Source organism: Rhinatrema bivittatum, chromosome 1 (genome assembly GCF_901001135.1).
Source record: "Rhinatrema bivittatum chromosome 1, aRhiBiv1.1, whole genome shotgun sequence".
Classification (NCBI taxonomy): Eukaryota; Metazoa; Chordata; class Amphibia; order Gymnophiona; family Rhinatrematidae; genus Rhinatrema; species Rhinatrema bivittatum.
In genome coordinates this window covers 746,770,609-746,792,607 of record NC_042615.1, presented here as the reverse complement: position 1 = coordinate 746,792,607, position 21,999 = coordinate 746,770,609, and the positions used below count along the sequence as shown (strand labels likewise).

General features: G+C 43.0%; 1 protein-coding gene across 6 annotated transcripts in view; it reads right to left on the bottom strand.

The window, feature by feature from the left end:
- The window catches only part of FYB1 (FYN binding protein 1), a 290,377-nt gene that overhangs the window by 179,682 nt on the left and 88,696 nt on the right, over positions 1 to 21,999 (bottom strand). For all 6 annotated transcript variants that reach the window (XM_029578325.1, XM_029578343.1, XM_029578354.1 and 3 more), the window contains exon 2: positions 11,896 to 13,042. In XM_029578325.1, the coding sequence (XP_029434185.1) occupies positions 11,896 to 13,042 (1,147 nt within the window). The remainder of the gene's footprint in view (positions 1 to 11,895; positions 13,043 to 21,999) is intronic.

Genomic DNA, 21,999 nt, shown 5'->3' with positions numbered 1-21,999 from the left:
TACCCTTGTAACCCCACCCACTCAAGCACCAGGGAACAAGATAGCCTTAACATGTTTCTGAAATTTTTGATAGTTTAGTTCCAACCACACTGCAATTGGTAACATATTCCATAGTTGTGGAATTTTGTTAGTAACTGCTCTTTTACAAAAATACTGCAATCAAAATCCATATCCCACTAAAGTTGACAAGTGATTGCAGGTTGGGCCTGGAACATACCATTTCAACTTATCATGCAAGTAGTTTGGACCATTACTCCGCATACAGGGGTAGATTTTCAAATGTACGCGTGAGCATACATGTGTGCACACTACCTGACTTGCACACATGTATGCCAGATTTTATAACATGTTATAAAATCGGAGGTCAGCACGTGCAAGGGGGTGCACACTAGTGTATCCTGCACGCGCCGATGCCCACGGCCTTCCCCAGTTCCCCCTTAAACTAACCTTCCCACCCCTTCCCCTAATCTATCCCCCCCAGCCCTATGCTAACCCCCCCCAAAATGTTAATTTACCTTGTGCGCCTGCCTCTGGCCCCGCCCAGCCTCCGGACCACCCCTTTTGTAAAGCTCCAGGTCCTAGACGCGTCCCGGGGCTTTACGTGCGTCGCCGGGCCTTTATAAATAGGCCTGGCTCACGTAACCCCCTCTTCACGTGTAAATCTGGCCTTCAGTGAAGAACTACTATTAGTAATTTAAACTTTATTTTCTCCAACGCTGGTAACCAATGGAGGTAAACTAACAATAGAGCAGCAGTCTCATTTCTACTCTTACTGCAAATTAACCTAGCTGTGTTATTTTGAATACTAAACAAATAAATAAATAAATTACTAACGGACAGGCTGAGGGAACGCCTGGTTGAACAGCTATACCTTTACATTTTTCTGTGAAGATCAGGAGAATGTGGTTGACTGACTGTGTCAAAGCTGCAGAAAAATATAATAAAACTAGGATGGAGTCACCCCCTTGTCTGCATTTAGATGAATACTATTGTTAATGGCCATTCAGACAGATTCAATTCCATGGCCTTTCTTGAAACTGATTGGTGAAGGTGCAACATATTGCCCTCTTTGAGGACGTTGATGAGTTGGAAGTAGACCACTTTTTCTGCAAGTTCGTATATGAAGGGAAGGCTGGAAACTAGGCAATAGAGTTAAATTACTTTAGGATCAGAGCCTTGTTTCTTCAGGATAGGTTTGATTACCGCTTCTTTAAGTAACGGGCCAATACAGTACAGTGCACTCCAACGGAGCGCACTGTTAACCTGCCATTGGACACGCGTTTTCCCTTACCCCTTATTCAGTAAGGGGCGGAAAACGCATGTCCAACCCGCCGAACCTAATAGGTTCGGCGGGTTGGACATGCAAATGCATGTTGATGGCCCTATTAGGTATTCGCGCGTGATTCAGTAAGTAAAATGTGCAGCCAAGCCGCACATTTTACTTTCAGAAATTAGCGCCTACCCAAAGGTAGGCGCTAATTTCTTCGGGCACCGGGAAAGTGCACAGAAAAGTAGTAAAAACTGCTTTTCTGTGCACCCTCCAACTTAATATCATGGCGATATTAAGTCGGAGGTCCCGAAGGGTAAAAAAAAAATTTTTGAAGTCGGCCAGCGGCTGTCGGGTCGAAAACCGGACGCTCAATTTTGCCGGGGTCCGGTTTCCGAGCCCGTGGCTGTCAGCGGGCTCGAGAACCGACGCCGGCAAAATTGAGCGTCAGCTGTCAAACCCGCTGACAGCCGCCGCTCCGGGCCAAAAGGAGGCACTAGGGATGCGCTAGTGTCCCTAGCACCTCCTTTTGCCCGTTTCTACCGCTGGGCCTAATTTAAATACTGAATCGCGCGCACAGGCGAGTGGCCTGTGTGTGCGCCGGGAGAGCGGGCATTCGCCCGCTCTCCCGCGGACTTTATTGAATCGGCCCGTATGTGAGGTAGAGAGTCATATGAGGCTGGATAACTTTAGGCTTCCTTTGATACATTCTTAAAGTTATTTGGATTACTTAGCTGGATATGCTGAAAATTGGCTAAGGGAGTCAGATAACTTTCTCCCACCTGGAATGTCCCTGGAATGCTTCCTTTTTATCTGGCTATATTTTAGCTGGATAATGTTATCTGGTTAAAATGTAGCTGGATAAGTGCTCCCATTATTCAAAAATCGGCATTTAGCTGAATAACTCACAAGTTATCTGACGAAATGCCTTTGAATGTGGATTCCTTTATTACTTCCAATTAATATTTTATTTATTTATTTGATTTTTCTGTTCAGCTTTTCAGCACTTCAAAGCGGATTACATTCAGGTGCTGTATGTATTAATATAGAATTATATTTGTTATACACGTACATATATAGTCTACAACTGCTGTTATTGTAGTAATCATATATAATATTATATGATTTTCTCTTTGTTAGGGAAACTTATTTCACCAGTGCCTTTGGATAGATCTTGTCCTAAAGCTTCAGCTTCTGGACTTTTCCTTTTCCTCTCTTTGTCTCATTCTTCTTGCCTTAGAATTAGGAGCTGGAATTACATAATTATGCTTTCAGAACTACCATGATACTTGTGCTTTGGGCTGCGTTTTCAAATGTCAGCTAGGACATTTTGGGTCTTTTTCACTTTTCACCATTCCATACATATGGGAAATAGACTTCCTCTTTATTGAATAAGGCCTTTTTTTCTAGTCATCTCTAGTGACTGAATAAAAAATAAGTTGGCAGCTTTGTACATGACCTGAAAGCTATTGAGATGTCCTGCCATAGAGGCTGTGTGGCAAGTACTTGCTGTGCCCTGAATGTTTTCCCTTCTATTCAGTGCTGAAAGCAAGCTGTGAAAAATGCTGTTTCTGGTAAATCATACTGTTCAAATGTCTTTTCCTGTTGTAACTTCTCTGTACCAAACCCACAGATGCCACCCATCGCAGTTTACAATTAGAAGATGTAGGCTGAGTAGCATTTTTTGATCAGCTTAGAAGGATAATTTAGATGTATTTACCTTCCTGTGGACTAACACAGTCCTGCCACTGGGTGGAATAACTACATGTATTTTATTTATGACAAAATCATGTGCACACAGGCCAGTTCCTCTATTATTAGTTTCTGTACGATAAGTGAAGATCCTCACATTGTTTCTACATGCTTCCATTTACCAGTAAAAGTTTCCCAGAGACTTAAATAAACCTGTACTAGTGCTGCTGCTGCTTTCTGTCAGCACAATTTATAAATAAATATGACTGTTCTTCAGCAACAGCTATTCGGGGTTATATTTTATACCCCAGTAAAAGAAAAGTAAACACGTCACCATCATATTTAAACCGACAGACTATTTAACATAGCAGCATAGAAAACAACGGCAGATAAAAACAAAAAATGTTCTTACAGTCTGCCCAGCAAGGTGCTTAGGAGTGTAACTGCCACTCTGTGCAGGTTACCCCTGTGTTTTGTATTTAGAGCTGTAACTGCTGCTCTGTGCAGGTTACCCCCAGGCCTTTCATTTAGAATTATAACTGCCACTCTGTGCAGGTTACCCCTATGCCCTCCGTTTAGAATTATAACTGCCGCTCTGTGCAGGTTACCCCCAGGCCTTCTGTTTAGAATTATAACTGCCGCTCTGTGCAGATCATCCCCAGGCCTTATGTTTACAGTTGTACCTGCTGCTCTGTGCAGGTTACCCCCAGGCCTTCCGTTTAGAATTATAACTGCCACTCTGTGCAGGTTATTTATTTTATTTATTTATTTTTGATTTTTAATATACCGATGCTCCTGTATACAATACATATCGCACCGGTTTACATGGAACTGAACTGTCGCCACAGTGGCGGGAAATACATTGAAACAAGTTGAGGAAAAAAAATTTTTTTTTTTCAGGAAACAATCATAACAAAGTTAACTGCAAAACAATCAAAACAAGATAAACTAAAAGCGAGGAAAGCAATCAGAAAGAGTATGTACTCTTTATGATTGCGCGGGTGAACATGTGCGCAAGTTATAAAATAGCCTTGTCCCTGGGTGCGGGCCGACGAATGTGCGCACATGTTCACCCGCACGCCAGTTTGAAAGTTACTGCCATACTGGGAACTTTCCAGCAATGGGAAGTTCAGGGGGCTGTCAGCTTTTGGTGTGAGTGATAGGAGGGTTCTTCCCACAAAATGAATGACAATTTTGGTGATGTACAGAGTGCTTCCACAAGGTATTGAGAGGAATCGTAGCCTGGTGCCAGAAGGGGTCTCGGCTACTGGTGTGTGAGACATCTTGTTTGGCAGCTCAGGGAGGGAAGCCCAAGCAGTTGGCCAGCTCTGGGTTTTAGTATCAGCTGGAAAAAGCAGACTCTCTCTGGTGAGGGCATCAGGCTAGTTTGAAGGAGTAGGACCCCCCCCCCCCCCTAATCCATAAGGACACCATTTCTGTCTGAGGAAGTCTGAAGCCAGTGTGTGGATAAGATAAAGAGGTTTCCTGTCTTTCATAGGGGCCCGATGAACACAGAGGTCCTGGACATGTTTTTTTGCAAAATCCACCTGTTTGGTGACTCAGGTTGCTTGAGAGAAGAGTGAGTAACTATTTGGATAATTCTGAACTGTCTTAGAAGCTGTTTCTCCTGTTTTCCCGTATTTTGGACTATTTGCTGAATTTTCTTCCTTATATGGACTTTTATTCTTGAACTTTAAACAATCTTTTGGAACACAACTCTTGATTTGGACTGCATCTTTTTTCTGGTGATTTTTTGGGCTCCACAAGTAAATCACTTCTATCCAGAGCATGAATCTGTGTCTGGTTTTCCAGGGGCTTCACCGAGTAGGTCAGTGCTCCACAGCCTCTGAAGCGTGACCTCCTTGCCAATGGGTGTGTGTGTATGTGTGTGTGTGTGTGTGTGGGGGGGGGGGGATTATATACATATATTTATGATACAAATTAACTCTACACAACTTGCACTGCAGAACTTTTGTCTGATAGTAAACATAAGTTCCAAAACCTTTTTTTCACATTTTTTTGACAAGACTTCACTTTCACAGTCAAATATATAATACCAACCAGTGTTGGTTGCTCTACATTGGCAAGAATGCAATATAAAACTTTAATAATAATTCACAGATTGAATCATAACACAAAAGCACCATGGTTGGGTACCTTTCTGCGCATCTATGCACCCATCAGAACCTTATGTTCCCAAAAGAAAGGCCTGGACATTCCTGCCATACATCATTTGCACTTGGGGACGGTTAGGAATCGGGCTTTCCAGTGGCAGGGCCAATGTTATGGAATACTATGCCGGAACTACTGAGAACCCTCCCAGACACAAAAGCTTTTCAGAAAGCCTTGAAAACGTGGCTGCTCAGGAAGGCATTTGAAGGTTAAAATGGCCTTTGTCTTTATCTCAGCAGTGTCCTGTATTAACTTTTATATTGACTGTACATGTTGAAGCATTTGAATGTATAGTTATACTTTTTATTATGTATGTACATTTTATAAACCGCTGTGATCTATGGAGTATGCAATATAGAAATGCTTTTAAATAAATAAGTACACACACACACGCACACAAATATCTACATCTATCTATAGCTATATCTATAAATATAGTTTACCTCCTATGGGTCTGTGATAGAAAAAAAGGAAGCTGTTGGCATGCTGTCAGTATGACCCCCTCGTTCTTCTGCCTCTGCCCAAAAAGTGCCTGCCTATAATCCTCCATGAAGGTTGCATTAAGTCAATGCCATAGAAACAAGAATTTGGCTCTGCTTGTTCACCATCATTATTATGGAAAAGTGGATTGAAATTAAATACTCAAGTAAGAACTCTGAGAATCTTGGATTTTGGTTGTGGTGAAGAGGGGAGGGAAGATACAGGCCTTTTCAGCCTTTATGGCTGGGATAAATGGTTTTGTCTGGTAGGGTCAATTTCATTCCTAAGAGAAAACCAAAATGTTAAGTTAACCCAATTGTTTTTCAAATGGGAGGGCATTAGACCCGATTTAATACATTTTTTCCCTCACAGACCCAGAATGGGAAATATGCCCTAGTAAATTAGTCCATTGTTTACTAATATTATTAATATGTGTGTGTGTGTATATATATATATATATATATATATATATATAATTATGTATCAACCTATCTAATCGTGTCTAGTTCCCATTATTTAGCATTCAGCACTTTACCTGATATTCTAGCAATTGATATACATTTTAGGGCTGACTAAGGCTGCATTCCAGTTAGTTAATTTCAATGAGTTTGAAATGATTTTATTCCCGTACCACATATTGAGACCTATTTTCAAAATGTAATCTGCCTATTGTGAAACAATTGAACCATCATACTTGGCATACAGCAGGCATTTTGATTTCTACCCAGATTTTTGTTATTAATATCAACTATCTCATGTTATTGCTCATTTCCAATGTCAAAATACATCTTAATTTAAATATAAAGACAGTACCTAGAAATAAGTTAAATCTACAGTACTTTGATTCATCAGCTCTATTGCTGCCTTATTGTACAGTACTGCCAAGCATTTAAGTCATCACCTGCTAGAATATATAATAACCTAGGAATCAACTTTAGTCACAACTTTCTGTAACAGACCATGCATGTTTTTTCTCCTTAATTTTTATGTGTTAATGCGCACAAATAATACTAAGGTTTATTTTGGACCTAGGTAGTGCCTTGTATCTAAAAAATGCTCGGTAACACTTTACATTCAATTACATGCTCTTATTGTTGTCATCCAATTTTTATTGGGTCGACTGGGGCATTAGGAGGCAAAGCCATATTTAACTCTCTGTTTCTCATTTTCAAGGCCTTTAGAGAAAACGGGGCAAATGACTTGAAGAACAGGTTCTCTCTCTATTCCCCTACAAGGGACTCTATGGTCCTCCCTAAGAACATATGCAATTAAACCTTTATCAATGGAAATCAAGCAATCTGGCAGCCGGCAGTGGGCCTTCTCGAGTGAAGTCCCACCCTCTGGAACTCACTCCCAAAGAGTGCTACTTAATTCAAAACAACCAATACCTCAGGAAGCAGGTGAATGCCTGGCTGCTCTCACAGGTGGCTGTATTATTCATGTATGGTAATGAACACTGAGCAGAGTTCACCAGTGTTCTGGCCTATTGTTGTACTTATTGTTGAAACTAATAAAAAGATTTAACCATAATGGATGATGTATCTGGCTGGCTTCTAGCTGCACGCATCTCTAACAGAGATCAACTGAACTACACCCCGCTTGATGATAAATCTCCCATTCATATTCCCCCCCTCCAGTTTATAGGTGTATGTTGATGTTTTCAGTTTATACTATGCTCTCATTGTGAGTCTATTCATACAGTCTACTTTTAGTCTATATGTTTATAATGATGTTTTCTTTACCTTAGATTGTGCTTATACTGTGAGTTTCATTTTTATTATTGTGCTGTTACTTTATTATCATTATCGTATTATAACATTAACATCTTAATGTAATTTTCCCATTTCTAATTTACCTTGCTATACGTGACTCCAAAAAGGCGGGACATAAATCACAAAGTAATCCGTTTTGAAGTGCCGAAAGATGGAATAAAATAAAACAAATAAAGAAATAAAAGCAAGAAACTCACACAGATGCCCATGTACTAAGCTGCACTGAAACTTGGAAAGGTGCATCTGCTTTTTTAAATTGCTGTTTGTGTTCATTAAATGGGATTAGATCATGTGCACTCTTTGTCCTCTTATTGCACATAATGTAACTTTTTTTCTCAAACAGAAATTTTAGCCTTTTCTTTTGCTGAGTTTTTGTGCAAAATCAGTATTAATGAATGCGATGCAAAATTATGCCAAACATCATTAGCTATGAATGGAAACTGCATGCGCACAATGCTTTGCAAAAGCAAGATCGTAAAAAATATAACTACACTGTAGGGAGGGGTGGTTAAGCATTTTGTAATAAAGTCCATAGGTAAAGTGATTGCATAATTTTACTTGAAGAGCTCATTTACATATAATGCCTGATAGAGGAGTAACGTGCACTAAAAACAAAATGGTGCATGAATTCTCTCTAAGCTCAGTGCAGCTTAGTATCTTGGCCTCACGGTTAATTGGCACCAAAACGTTTGATTCTTGCTGTGAGCTCTAACTACTTTGTTCTTCTGATTAAACATTTTCTAACATTTTGTCGTCAGATGAAGAGGACCTCAGGATCTCATCTCTTCCAGCTCTGGCTTTATTTGCTAGGAAGTGCTCTGGAAACTCTGGTGGTAAAATTCATTAGTAAAAGACCTGCCCAGAAATTGAGAAATAAATGTTTAGGGATGCACGCTTTGAGGGCTGCTAAGGTCCCTTTTCTTCGGTAAGGGATTTTAGCAATCCTAAATGCTTACATCTTTCAAACAATGTGTTGGTCTTATAAAGGTATTCTCTACCCAACTAGTTTTCTGCTTACTTTCAAACTGGTTTTATTTTTAAGGAGCTAAACACGGTACGTTCTTCAAACTTCAGTATGAAACACTAGTGAAAACCATAATGAGTTACGAAAATGCAGTAAAATGTAACCATACAGGAAAGCACAGCTGTGCCTACTGATAAAGCAGTTTACTTTCCTTAGTGCTGGGACAGGCTTGCATAGCAGAAATTAGCTGTGGAATATTCTCTTCTTGCACAATTACTCTACACCATCTGCAGCATGTTTGCCATCTTCTAGGCTTCCTCTGCACGATACAAAGTCCCATTCTGGACAGAATATTTTCAAGGATGTTCTTGGAGGAGAAGTCCATTAACGGCTATTAATCAAGTTTACTTAGGAATAGCCACTGCTATTAATTGCATCAGTAGCATGGGATCTTCTTAGTGTTTGGGTAATTGCCAGGTTCTTGTGGCCTGGTTTGGCCTCTGTTGGAAACAGGATGCTGGGCTTGATGGACCCTTGGTCTGACCCAGCATGGCAATTTCTTATGTTCTTATGCTCACATAGAGACAATTTTCAAAACTATGTGGGTGGATGTAAAGTTTTCTCCACAGACTTTGCACCAGTCCTCAAAGGGAAAGTGTGAGCTTACTTTTCCTTTGAAAGTTGCCCAAGAAAAAAGTACCCACAAAAATGTATGCCTACTTTTTTTGCAGGTTCTTTTTATGGCCAAAACAATGCACTTAATTTTGAAAATACAAAACTTCATGCATGGATACCTCCACTGGCCTAACCCTGACTCAGGAGCACCTCCATGAAAATGCAGGTAAAAGTAGGAATTTTGAGGGCAATTTTCAAAAAGCTTTTTCACTTGGATAAATAGCCATTGACATGAGTAAATGGCTTTTGACAATTGCCATAAATGTAAGACATTTACTACTACCATACTAGTATATTTATGATTAAGAATATACCAAGATATTTTTAAAAAATTCCCCTATTTTTCTTTTTCCTCTTGCAAATTTCCTGCTGGTTGTGGACTAGAAGAAAAGTCTTCTACCTGGTTAAACTCTTTTGCATTTCTTTTGCCCTCCTCTACCCAGAAGGGTCTGAGTTCATTACCTCTGCGACTCGCCCTGATAGACTGAATGTAGAGCTTCTGCGCGTTGATGCGCAGCTTCGCCACCAAGCTATGGGGCCATCTCCTATGAAATATTGGTAATAGTCTGTAAAGGAGCCTGACCTGAAGGGCTGCATTTTCTGAAGGCTACCTTCCTTTCTATGTCTATGACGAAAATCTTTTCAAATTATGCCCTAGGGTATGAAGGGACCTGTTTCCTAAGCCAGAGTAAAAAGGCATGGTCTCGCACTGCTTTAATGCAAGTTCTTTCCCATGTGAGTACAGCAGTTTAGTGAATCTCATCATAGTGGGAGGAATGCACATTGTCATGGCTAGAAAAGTCAGTAATGCGTATTCCAGTCCTGGTCCGAGCGAACCTTAGAAGGACAGTAACTGCAAGTCATGTGCCCTCTCTTCCCACTCCCACCGCAGATTCCCAAAGACCTGCGCTCCCAGCATGAAATAGTCCTGCAAAAGCATTTCCCCTCTCGGCTCCCCCCCCCCCTTAAACAATTTGCTATTCCTCCCATCAAAGTAGCCTTGCCCCTTGACTTAAAACCCTGTCCTCCTATGTAAGAAACCAAAAATAGTCTCCTCCTGCACTGCCTCAATTACCCCAGCCCTCCAGCCCTAGGTCCGAATTGGGCAGGCGAGATCTCCAGTTGTCCCTGACCCGCCGGTGCCAGAATCCCAAATGGCGCCCGCTGGCTTGAGGCTCCCTTTTGCCCCTTCACAAGCAAGGCGAAGGGTGAAACAGTGCCATTTTGGATTTTGGTGTCAGCAGGGCAGGAGCACGTGAGGATTGCTCCAGAAAGTAGGGTTGGATGGAGCAGAGGAAAGGATGGGGGGCAGTGTGTGGGTGCCTATTTCTGTTTTTGGACTCAAGGCTACTTAAGGGAAGGTAAGCAGTAATTTGTCAGGATGGGGACTGAGGAGGGAGATGCTTTTTATTTATTTATTTATTAAGATCTCTTATATGCCGCCTTTTAGGCAGACCGACAATCAAAACAGGGCTATGTGGTATTGGGGGTGTCTGTTGCCAAACATTGAAGAGGGAGGTGTGGGGCTAGTGCTCCTTTAAGGTTCATTGGGGGGGGGGGGGTGTATGTGTGGGGAAGCCAAGAAAATCAGCTGGCAAGTTAGCCTGCCAATGCTCTTGGGAAAAATGAACTACACCTTATGAAGTGTAAGTAGCTTTCCATGGATTAATGCAGATTGTGCAGTTTATCGCGATGCATGTTATTAATATTAATGAGCTGCTTTGGATGTGATTCAGCTTCTTAATATTTTATGCACATTGAGCCTATTTGGTTTTGCAATATCAGCAACACATGCATAAGCATCGCTGATAAAATGCAAAAATGTGTTTTTAACATGCATTAAACACCAAATTTGACCTTTAACACATTTTGTTGCAATATTGCAGCTTAGTAAATAGGCCCCTTAATATGAAACATTGAATATGCTTAACACTAGTTCAGAGTGATGGTCTCCAATGCTTATTTACAACTATCTGGAACTCTTTTGTCAAAAGACTAAAATGCCACTACTGGATTGAAGCTGGGTTAAATATGTTATAAAAAGTATGCAAAAAAAAAAAAGGTTTGCTGTGATTCAGTGTTAACATTCTACCATAACTTTTTAAAAATGTTATTGTTGAGATCTCCTTTCTGTCTTCAGAGTTCATAAACAATGTAATTAATTATACTTTCGACTGGTTTCTTTGGGGGGTCACATATATAAACCATACCATGAATACTCACCTCTGGTCCTTGATGCAAATGCATCTGGTTTTTAAGACAAACTAAAATATGCAGATATAGCTATTGAATACTAATTGTGGCCATCCTGAAAACCAGCCTTGCTTGTGGCCCTAAATGACTAAGGAAAGACCTCTGTGAACGAATAGTATCACTAAACTACTAGATTAAATAGCAGCTATAGGATGATGGGCAACAGGGGTTTTATTTTTGGCATAAAGCTATGCTTTTTCTAGAAATTCTATATTTGTAGTTTCAATACTCAAGCTCATTTCAATCCACATTTTACTGCATAAAGGTTTAGACTGATATTAAATGTATTCAATGTTACAAATGTAGACACCTGTCCCTCGGTATCCCTCCAAAACTGTTCTGCCATACTACACATTCCATATTGACTGACTGGTAAAAAGAAAAGCTGAAATCCTGTTCATTTACAGCAATAAATGAAATATTCACATCAAATGATCTTAATATATACATTTTAGTAAATTAATTTGCATACTTTTCAGAAGTCAAGAGAGTAACTAACCAACTAAAGCCTAATTGCTTGAATTCTTATGTAAAATTTTCAAATTCAGATGACTTCCTTTTCCAACATAATTTGCATGAAGAAATTTAACAAAAAGAGATAAGTAGAAAATGGGACTTACTGTCTCCTACAGTAGGCTTTATGAATCTTTCCAGATCAACGTTAGGAGGTCTGGGAGACTTTTGGGGCGCTGGACCTAATGTAAATACAGGGGGTAATAGTTTTCGCTTTGGGACTGTAGAATCTTTTTGTTCCTCTCCTTTCTCCTGAGAACCTCCTGCTGTAGGCCTCAAATTTGGTTTCTGGAATTTGGATGTGGAAACATTAGCAGCACCAGAACCATCCCTAGCAAGGAAAACATTCCTAGTGATGCTTGGTTTTGGTCCATCATTGTTCTCTTCGGTGTTTTGATTTAAAAATGGGCTTTGGACACTTCGAATGGTTGGTTTCAAAGTCACGGCAGGAAAGCCTTGAACTGGAGAGTCTGACCCATTGTTACTGTCCGGGTTTCCCATGGTTGGTTTGAGGGAGGATACATTGGGTTTAGTTGCTCGGGACACCATGGGTCCCTTAGGCATAGATGGCGTTTTATTTGAGCTGTCATCATTGTGGAAGGCCTGCGTGGCTATAGACTTTTTCTGCTCAAGAACTGGCTTCTTGGGGAAAGGGGGTTTTGGTTCAGTCTTCTGTGAGGCAGCAGTAAATGTTGCCCTAACCTCGGATGGCTTAGGGAAAACATATTTGACTTCATTCTCCTGTGTAACAGCAGGAAGTGATGGCTTGGATCCTGTGACCCTATTTCCATTCTCCTGGGCAACAGAAGACAGGAATGTCTTGTGTACCGGTGATTTGGAAAATGGTGGCTTTGACTCTTCCTTTTGTAGTTCTGTGGGCTTAAAACCAGCAGGTTTTGGAAATACAGCTTTTCCATCTGCTTCTGTCTGAGCTGAGTGAACAGAGCTTCCCAACTTGTGCAATGCTGAATTACACTTCCTCAATGGGAATTTGGGATCGTTATCTGTCTTGTCGTCTGACAGAGGTTTTGTTCCAAAAGGAGGCTTAGGAGACAAAGCATTACGGAGCACATTAGGTCCTGGAGCAGGATTTGTATCCACTGGCTGATTGAATTTCTCAAATGCTGCTGTCCTTGCCTGTAATCCTGAATTCCCCTGTGCTTTGAAGGGCCGGCTGTTAGGCGAAACCACCTCCGAGGGGATGTTGCCACTGTTAAACTTTGCCATCAGAGACTTTACATCAACCTTGCCATCCTACAAGCAGAAAGAAAAGAAAGCTGAAAGGGAGAACTCTAGCAGCATATAATACTGTACTTAAAAGGGTTTCCTGGCTTGAGGCTAGCGATGCTGCTGATTGGTCGAGCAGATATTGTAACATTCTCCTTCCTGTGTGGCTTAATAAATTGTGACTTTTGTTGCATCTTTGCTGAAGTTAAACTATCTCGGTGAGCTTTCAGTTCAAACATTTCCTCATTTTCTCTGGATTAGTTATAGAACTTCAGTTTTATTTGTATGATAGTTTTCTGTTCCTCCTTTAATTGTGAGGTCTAAGAGTTACTATCTATTTTATTCTTTGTTTTGTAAAATGCTGCAAAAGTGTAAGGCAATGCTTACAGCCAGGATGTATTTAAAGCCACTGAGCTCATTGATGCCCAGACTGCAAATTTTTTGCAACTGCAGAATCACCTGATTTCTTGTGTTTCCTGGAAATCTCTCACTCTGTGTTGGAAGCATTACCCTCTAGACCACAGAAAATGTTATCACCTTTTAAATGCTATAGAACTAGGAAAATCCCTTCAACTAATTTACTATAAAGATTTTGCAGGGATCTAAAAAAATAAAAACCTCTTGGAAAATTTAAGAGCTGGTTGCTCTTTTCGTTTACAACGCAAACCTCAAAATAATCTATTTAGTACACTTGGGCAACCTGCATCGTCGGGAAGATCTGCATTCAGAACTACAGTAGATTTATGATCTTAAAGTTGGTGTCTAATCTGATTCACCAAACCCATGAAAAAATATGCAGCTTCATCAAACTGGTGTTCAAACCCCTTTTACTGCTGTGCTGGGAAAATCCATAGCAATCTGTAGAAATCTGCCAGCAGATCCATATGAAATCTGCTGTGTTTTTCTATGGATTGGCAGATTTCTGTGGATCTGTGGTAGATTTCTTTGACTTTCCAGACATATGGGGTAAAAAGGCAGATTTGTTTTTAAAATCAAATCAGGGTGAAATTGGAGAGAGAGAGAGAGAGAGAGCTTGCTGCCTGAGAATGAGCGAGATCTGGTCTCTGAGAAACAAGCAAAGTAAAATTGTTATCGCTTCCAAATACTTATCCCAATGGATAACTGTCATGGAGAACAGGGAAAAATTAAAGTGACTTTTGCAATGTCACACAATGTCAAAATGTGCAAGCAAGACCCTCCATCACCACAGAAAATGGAAACTGGCAAGGAAACAGAAAGTGAAACCTGCTTTAGATTATGAAGAAGCTGCAATCCCTGAAAGTATGAAGGACAGCAAAATCATAGTATGGAGGAAATGGAGGTGGTTTTTCATGCAGAGCAATTCTCTTTATTTGAAAAAAGAGTGGATGAATTGGAGGAAAAGACTTCCCTGGTGGACAAAGTCATAATCATTGCTGAACTGAAAAAGGACCTTGAAGATGCAAATAGGAGTCAGTGAAACAATCTGAGAATTTCGGGGATTTCAGAGGGAATGGAAAGTGATGATCCCTTAAAGGTTATGAAGACATTTCTGCCAAAGCTACTGGGAATTCAGTTTATGAAGGACTTTGAGACTGAAATGGTCATGGAGAGATCCATATTCAAAAGCATTTAGGTGGTTAACTCAGACGTTAGCTGGCTAAATTAATATTTGGGCACATATCTGGCTATGGATAATTAGTTAGGAGTCTACAATTTAGCCAGATATGTTGGGGCATTCTGGGTCCATAACTGAGAGGAGTTGAGTTAGCAGGCAAAGTTAACCGACTAACTCCAATATTCAGAGTTGGCTAGATGAATTGGCTGGCCAAGCCCGCTCAGGCCAAATAGCTGCCCTAAAGTTAGAGCAGCTGCACTATAGAATATGCCTCCAAAGTTAGCTGGATACGTTTATCTGTCCCTGAATATGGACCTCAGAGTGCCCGCTCATAACCCCAGCAGCAAACAGATACAGAAGGCTAATGAGATGCACCTCATTAATGGAAATCCTGAAAACAGTCAAGGTGGGGGACACCTGTACTTTGGGAAAGAAAACATTTTGATTGTCCCAGATCTAAATAAACTGACAGCACAGAAAAGGAAAACATTTTTGGCAATGTGACAACAATTAAAACATCTGAAAGCAAGGTTTGGATTGTTCTGTTCAGCAAGGATGAAAGTCACTATAAATAATAAAAGTAAAACATTTGAGGAGCCGGAAGAACCTGCAAGGTTATATTGATTCTCTTTTAGAAAACAGAATGGAGACTCTGCGATTCTTATCTGCAGAAGGAGACAAACGGAAAACCACCAGGGTTTGACAGTGAGTTTTATGAACTGTAATTCTGCTTGAAAGACTACATAGTGATTCTTTTTTATTTGTACTCCCATTATAAATTGCAAACAAGTCTGTATATGGGCTTGGATTTAAGTAACATTCTTGCTTCTAGCTGGACTGTGGAAAATCTGAGTCCCTCAGAGATTTAATTATTGTGAGAGTCTTCATGTGGAGCTTATGTAGTTTGAGAGTTTCGTGTGTGCAGGCAATGTGTTGTTGGGGACTATGAAGCCTGACTGTGTGTGAGAATGAATTGTGAACACAAAATGCCGTCCCATAGTACAAGGGTGGCCAACATGTGGCTCTTTCATGTGCAAAATGTGGCTCTTGCCTTCCTGGCCAAATGGCAACTGAGCAGCATTGCAGAGGACGAAGGGGAAGGACCGGAGCAGGAAGCAAGCAGAAAAGAGCTGTTTCGCTCCAGTCTCCCCCTCCTGACAGTACTGCTGACAGAAGGGAGGAGCTGGGGAAGGGATCAGAGGGTTTGCTTTCTCTGCTTAGCCCTGCTCTACTACTCACCCCTGTCTGCAATCAACAACAGTGGAGGAGAGGAGGAGGTGAGCTTGGAGCTGACAGGACAGCAAAGGAGAGCCAAGTAGCTCCCGGCACCAGCCCTTCCCATCCTGTCCAAACCCCACCCCCACCTGTTACCTGGAGTAGAGAGCTCCTCTCTGGTCTGTTGTCTGGAGAGGAAGGACTGGAGTGTACACAGTCCCAGGCCCAGCAGCTCAATGTGCCCACATGACTTATATTCAGCTGACAGCAGAGAGGAGGAGGGGGGAATCACTCAAAGTCAGGCCAGAATAATTTGTGGCAAGAGAAAGGGGTGAATACTGAAAGAGGAGAAGGGTGTGAATTTAGTTAGGGCCGGTGGAAGCACTAAGCAAGCTAGGCCTGGGCTTAGTGCGCCGACCATTAGGGGGCACCGCCACTGCTCATGAACCAATGAGGCAGGGTGAGGCGGCTGCTTCAGGTGGCAGAATTTTGAAGTGGCAAAAAGTGCTCCTTCAAAATTCTGCCCAGCCGCGGCCTCACCCTGCCTTCCCCCCCTTGTCGTGCTACCCTCTCGACCCCCCCCCCCAACGATTCATTAAAACCTCTGATGGTCCAGCAGGGGACCCAGGAGCGATCTGCCCCTCCTGTGCCGTCAACTGCCACTGACCAAAATGGTGCCAGTGTCCTTTAGCTCTTACCACGTGACAGGGCCTATGTACGATTGGCCGGCCTGTGTCACATGGTAGGGGCAATGCTTGACTGGCGCCATTTTGGTTAGTGGCAGCCGATGGCTCGGGAGCAGCAGATCACTCCCAGGCCCCCCACTACACCACCATGGGTTTTCGTGAGTCTTGGGGTGGTCGGAAAGATAGAGGGGTTATTTTATTTAAATTTGGGGGGGAGAGGGGGAACGGCGGCATGTGGTCCCTGCCCCTGGAGGTAGGAGTTGGGGCAGTGACCGGGGGCAGGGCGGGGCAAGGCAGAAGGTGTCTAGGGGGTCTAATCCCCTTGCACCAGCCCTGAATGTAGTTGATGAATACTTGAGGGAATAGTGAATGCAGTGAATGCTTGAAGGAGAAGTGGTACAAGAGGGGGTGAATGCTTATAAGGGCAGTGCCATGAAAAGGGGTGAATGTTGCAAGAGTTAGGGAAGGAACAGCACAAGGAGGAGCTGAGAAGATGAGAGGGGAATATTGTTTCCCTCCCTATTTCCCTGAAGTCAGCAATGAAATTGGACTGACTGACACTTTATTCCTCTCTAAGGTCCATGCTGCCATATATTCTGCAAAAAGTGTGAGGGGACCAGAGCTTGGGTTGGGGAAATAAAGGGAAAGCGAGAGAGAGAGAGAGAGAGAGAGAGAGAGAGAGATGGCTGGGATAGGGTGTTATATGAGAGCCATATAAACAGAGTGGAGGTGGCATAAGAGTCAGGGATAGGGATAAAAGGGGCTCAAAAGAAAGGGAAAGGCAGTGGAAGGGTGTGAGAAAGCCCAAAAGGAGGGTATGTGTGCAAGAAAGACTGGAGGGAGTGTAAAAAAACAGAAATAGCATCAAGGTGAGGCAGAGGTGGTGATGAGGATGTGCGGATGTGAGAGCCAGAGGCGGTACAAGAGACGGGAGTGTGAGGATTGGTAATAATCATAGGTAGTGAAGGTGGAAGGGAGAGTGAGAGAGAGCTAGAGGGAGTGAAGGGGGAAAATGGAAGCTAGAGGTGTGATTGGGTGAAGGGGTGAGAAAACCAGGGATGGTGATTGGAGGGGGAAAGGATTTGAGAAACACATGTGCACGAAGGGTGAATGTTTCTTGGGAGAGAGCCTTGAAAAGAGGTAAATTTGAGGGGAGAGGTGGTGAGTGTGAGAACCAGAAGGGGTAATGATGGAGGATGTAAAAAAGAGAGCACTGGAGAAAATGGATCAGAGGGAAAGAGTGAGTAAAAGGTGGTGGGGGCAGGGGTGAGGAGGGGTGGACAGAATAGCACATGGGATGGGAAGGGAGGTGTTAATGTTGGAACCGCCGAGCCCCTGTTATTATTCTTTTGGGGTCTGTAAAATATTATGCTGGGGTGATTGAGGAAGTGATGGGGTAAAGAGAGAAAAACAGACATTGGGCAGAGCAAAGAGGAGAGAAAGAAAATGTTGGTCAGAGAGAGGTGGGGACAGCTACTGGTATGGACAAGATGAGAGGATTAAGAGAAACTGGAGGGGAGAGAGTAGGGGAATTGAGAGACTGAATTGAGAGATAGACTGATGGGAACAGGGTGAGAGGATTGAAAGACTCAGGGGGACAGGCTGGAAGGATCATGAGAGACTTGTGGGGGGATTAAGAGAGGATAGTGAAAGCAGAATGAGATTGCGCGAGACTGGTAGGGTCAGGGCTGTGGATTGAGAAAGAGAGAGACTGTTAATTGAAGGAGCGAGACCTTGGGGACAGGGTGGGTGGATTGAGAGAGGGAATGATACTGTTTAAAGAGGGGCTTCCCCTCAGCAACCCCTCATCTCTTGGAAATGTGAGGCTCTCTGATATTGTGCATCTTGATTTCTTGGCTCTTGGTGCTTGAAAAGTTGGCCCCCCCCCCCTACCGCAGTGCCTCTAAGCAATGTGAAAATCTTATGGAGATTTCCTGTGAAATGAAAAGGGCATGTGAAGAATGTATTGTAGTAATCCAGGCATATATATATATATATTTATACACATATATATCTTGTCTGCAGGGCTCGTGCAAGGGGATTAGATGCCCTAGGCACCTTCTGCCTTGCACTGGCCCCCCTCGGTCGTGCCAACACCTCCCTCATCCCTGGTCACAGCCCCGACTCTTACCTCTCGTGAGCGGCGGCAAAGAGGAGATTCAAATCCCCACTCCCCTTTGCCGCCACTACTCATGGCCCCACATGGCTTGTGAGTGCCGGCGGTGCCCCCTAATGGTCGGCGCCCTAGGCCCTAGGCCCAGGCCTAGCTCACCTAGTGCTTCCGCTGGCCCTGCCTGTCTGTCATGGCTGCCTGGATGTCCCACTGCTGCCTTAAACTCAACATAACCAATACGGAGCTCTTCCTCCTTATCTTCCCCCCCCCCCCCAAAGTCCACCTCCCCCCTTCCTTCTTTCTCTATTTATGTGGATAGCAGGGTCATCCTCCCAGTCCCCTCAGCCCGTAACCTAGGAGTCATTTTTGACTCCTCTCTATCCTTCGCTACACATATCCAAAACTCAGTTAAAATGTGCCATTTCTTTAGCTATAACATCGCCAAAATCCGTCCCTTCCTTTCTGAACACACTACCAGAACCTTTGTCCACTCTCTTATCTCCTCCTGCTTAGTAGGGATGTGCAGCGGGACCGCATACGTTACATTAGGTATTTGTATTTGTGGGGGGGGGGGGGGGGGCAGATACATTGCATTCGGCAAGAGGGAGCCCCGATCCATTCATGCATTCTATTTTTATTCGTTTTCTGGCTAAAATTTAATTAACTACAACCCCCCCACCCTCCTGACCCTCCCCAAGACTTGCCAAAACTCCCTGGTGGTCCAGTGGGGGTCCGGGAGCCATCTCCTGCACTCGGGCCGTCGGCTGCCGGTAATCAAAATGGCGCCGATAGCCTTTGCCCTTACTATGTCACAGGGGCTATCGGCGCCATTTTGAATACCGGCAGCCGACGGCGTGAGTTCAGTAGATGGCTCCCAGACCCCCGCTGGACCACCAGGGAGTTTTGGCAAGACTTGGAGGGGTCAGGAGGGTGGGGGTTTTGTTTAAATTCGCTCCTTTAGACGGCCGAATAATTCGGTGAAGATTCATTGTATTCGTGGGAATCGCGATATGTTTCGCTTCCCCATGGATACAACGAATATGGCCCTATATGTTGCGGATTGCCAATATGTTGCAAACGAAGGCACACCCCTACTGCTTAGAATATTGCAACCTGCTCCTCCCAGGTCTCCTGTCAAGCGATCACGCTCTACTACAATCTATCCTAAATTCAGCTGCGCAACTTATCTTTCACTAAGTCTCTACATTTACATAACCCCTCTTCTGAAGTCACTGCATTGGCTCCCTATCTGCTCCTTTTTCTCATTTTCAAGTACCTTCACTCTGCAGCACCTCTCTACCTCTCCTCTCTTATCTCTCTCTCTTCAGCCCTCCTTGTGCACTTCACTCATCAGACAAGTCACTCCTAACTGTGTCCTTCTCCTCTTCTGCTAATTCCCGACTCTGTGCTTGGCTGCGCCATGTGCTTGGAATAGTCTTTCTGAACTGGTGTGTCATGCTCTCTCTCTCACCGTGTTTAAAACCTATCTAAAGACTCACCTTTTTGAGGCTGCTTTTAAAACTTAGGCCTGATTGTCTACTTTTAGCCTCATTAACTGCCTTTTTAACCATTGCCTTACTTTATGAAATGCCTCAAGTCTCTTGTCCTGTTTATTTGTCTTTTTTGTATGTTTATATAGTGCTGTTGTATGTTGTCTAGTGCTATAGAAATGTTAAGTAAATCTTGTAGATATGTTCATATGTTCAGATACATTGTTTAACTTTGAAAAGTGAACCAGCTGGTTTTGCCAATGATCTATGTCTTTAATTGAAAATATGGAGATGAAGATATGAAAATGCATGAAAAATCGTAAATTATGGGAGTATGTTTATGTGTTATAAGTGGTGTGAGAACTTGACCTAGAACTGATAGTTTTAACTGGGGTATGCCCTTATGAAGACTCATTGACTTACTTACACAAGAAATGGAGGTAATCAGAGAATTTCAGGGAGGTACATAATGTGGGAGTCAGAAAAACTGCTATCTACATTGTTATTATCATTCATGTGTTAGCATGTGCTGGTGAATGTGCATTGGGGACTGAGAAGAACACTGTATGAATTTAAAATAATGAAAAAACCAGGTTGATGTATTTTAGGAGCATGTACTGAAATTTGTTTTATTTTGTTTTGTTTAGTGTTCCTTTTGTTTTGTGGTGTGGTTTGTTTCTTTATTTTCAAATGGAATAAACAAAATGAATTAAAAATACAAACAAAACAATGAACAAATGAAAGGAAGGGGCCAGAATCCACCTTCCACCCACCTAAAATTTTAAAACCTGAAGCTCCTCGGGCCTTCCTTTATCCCGCTCCCACTCCCACCCCACTGAACCCATCTTACCCCATCCATGGAATCTAGACATCGAAATGAGGCCAAAGCAATCTCCCCACTGCCCCACTGAATCACTATTTAAAAGTAGTGTTGGTGGGCCCTGAGGCCAGCGTCATTTTGTTGTGCAGCTGTAGGTCCATACAACAAAATGGTCCTGGCCTCAGGGCCCACCAATGTCACTCTTAAATACCAATCCGGTGGAGCAGGATTTGGTGATCTACCTAGTGTTAGATCACTGGTGTTAGATCTCTGGTTTTTTAGACCTATTGGAAGGAAGGAAGGTCTTTCATGAGCAGTGCAGAGGGTGAGGAAAGAAAAGGTTGAATGGCAGATTCCTCTTACAGGTCTTCTGAATCAATTTGCATGCCAAATGGGTCATTTTATAATTCATAGTTTGTTCTGGGAGGATTCAACTTTAGAAATCAGAAAAGGTTTGGTGTATGCTGGCTGCTGGGGGGGGGGGGGGGGGGGTACTGTGTGCACTTTTCCCTTTTTCCTTCCCTTTTTGCACTCCCATTTTGTTCTCCTCTTCCTCCTCCTCCTCTCCTTTTCTTAACTCACTCACCCTTTTCCTTTCCCCTCTCTCTCCCTCTCACCCCTGGGTGTGCGGGAGAATTGTTAGATGATGGGGTGGAGTGGTGTGTGTGTGTGTGCTCACACACTTTTTCCCTTTCCCCACCACCCACTTTGCACTCTTCTCTTTTCCTTCCTCTCCCGTCTTCTCCACCTCTTCCTCTCACCCACCCTCTCCTATCTCCCTCTCCTTCACTTACCCCAATCCTCTCCCCAACTGGGAAATGCCTCTGTTGGAAACAGGATGCTGGGCTTGCTGGACCCTTGGTCTGACCCCAGCATGGCAATTTCTTATCTTCTTATGTTCTTAAGCTTTCCTGCTGCTGTCCCTGTGGCTATGCTACTGATCTGGCTCCATTCTTCCCCTCTGACTCTTGCACCCCCCCCCCCCCCCCTTACTCAACACTCCCTTCCCACCTTGGGCCACTTCCTGCTGGTGTGGGGCCTGGGAAACCCCACCAGCCTTGCC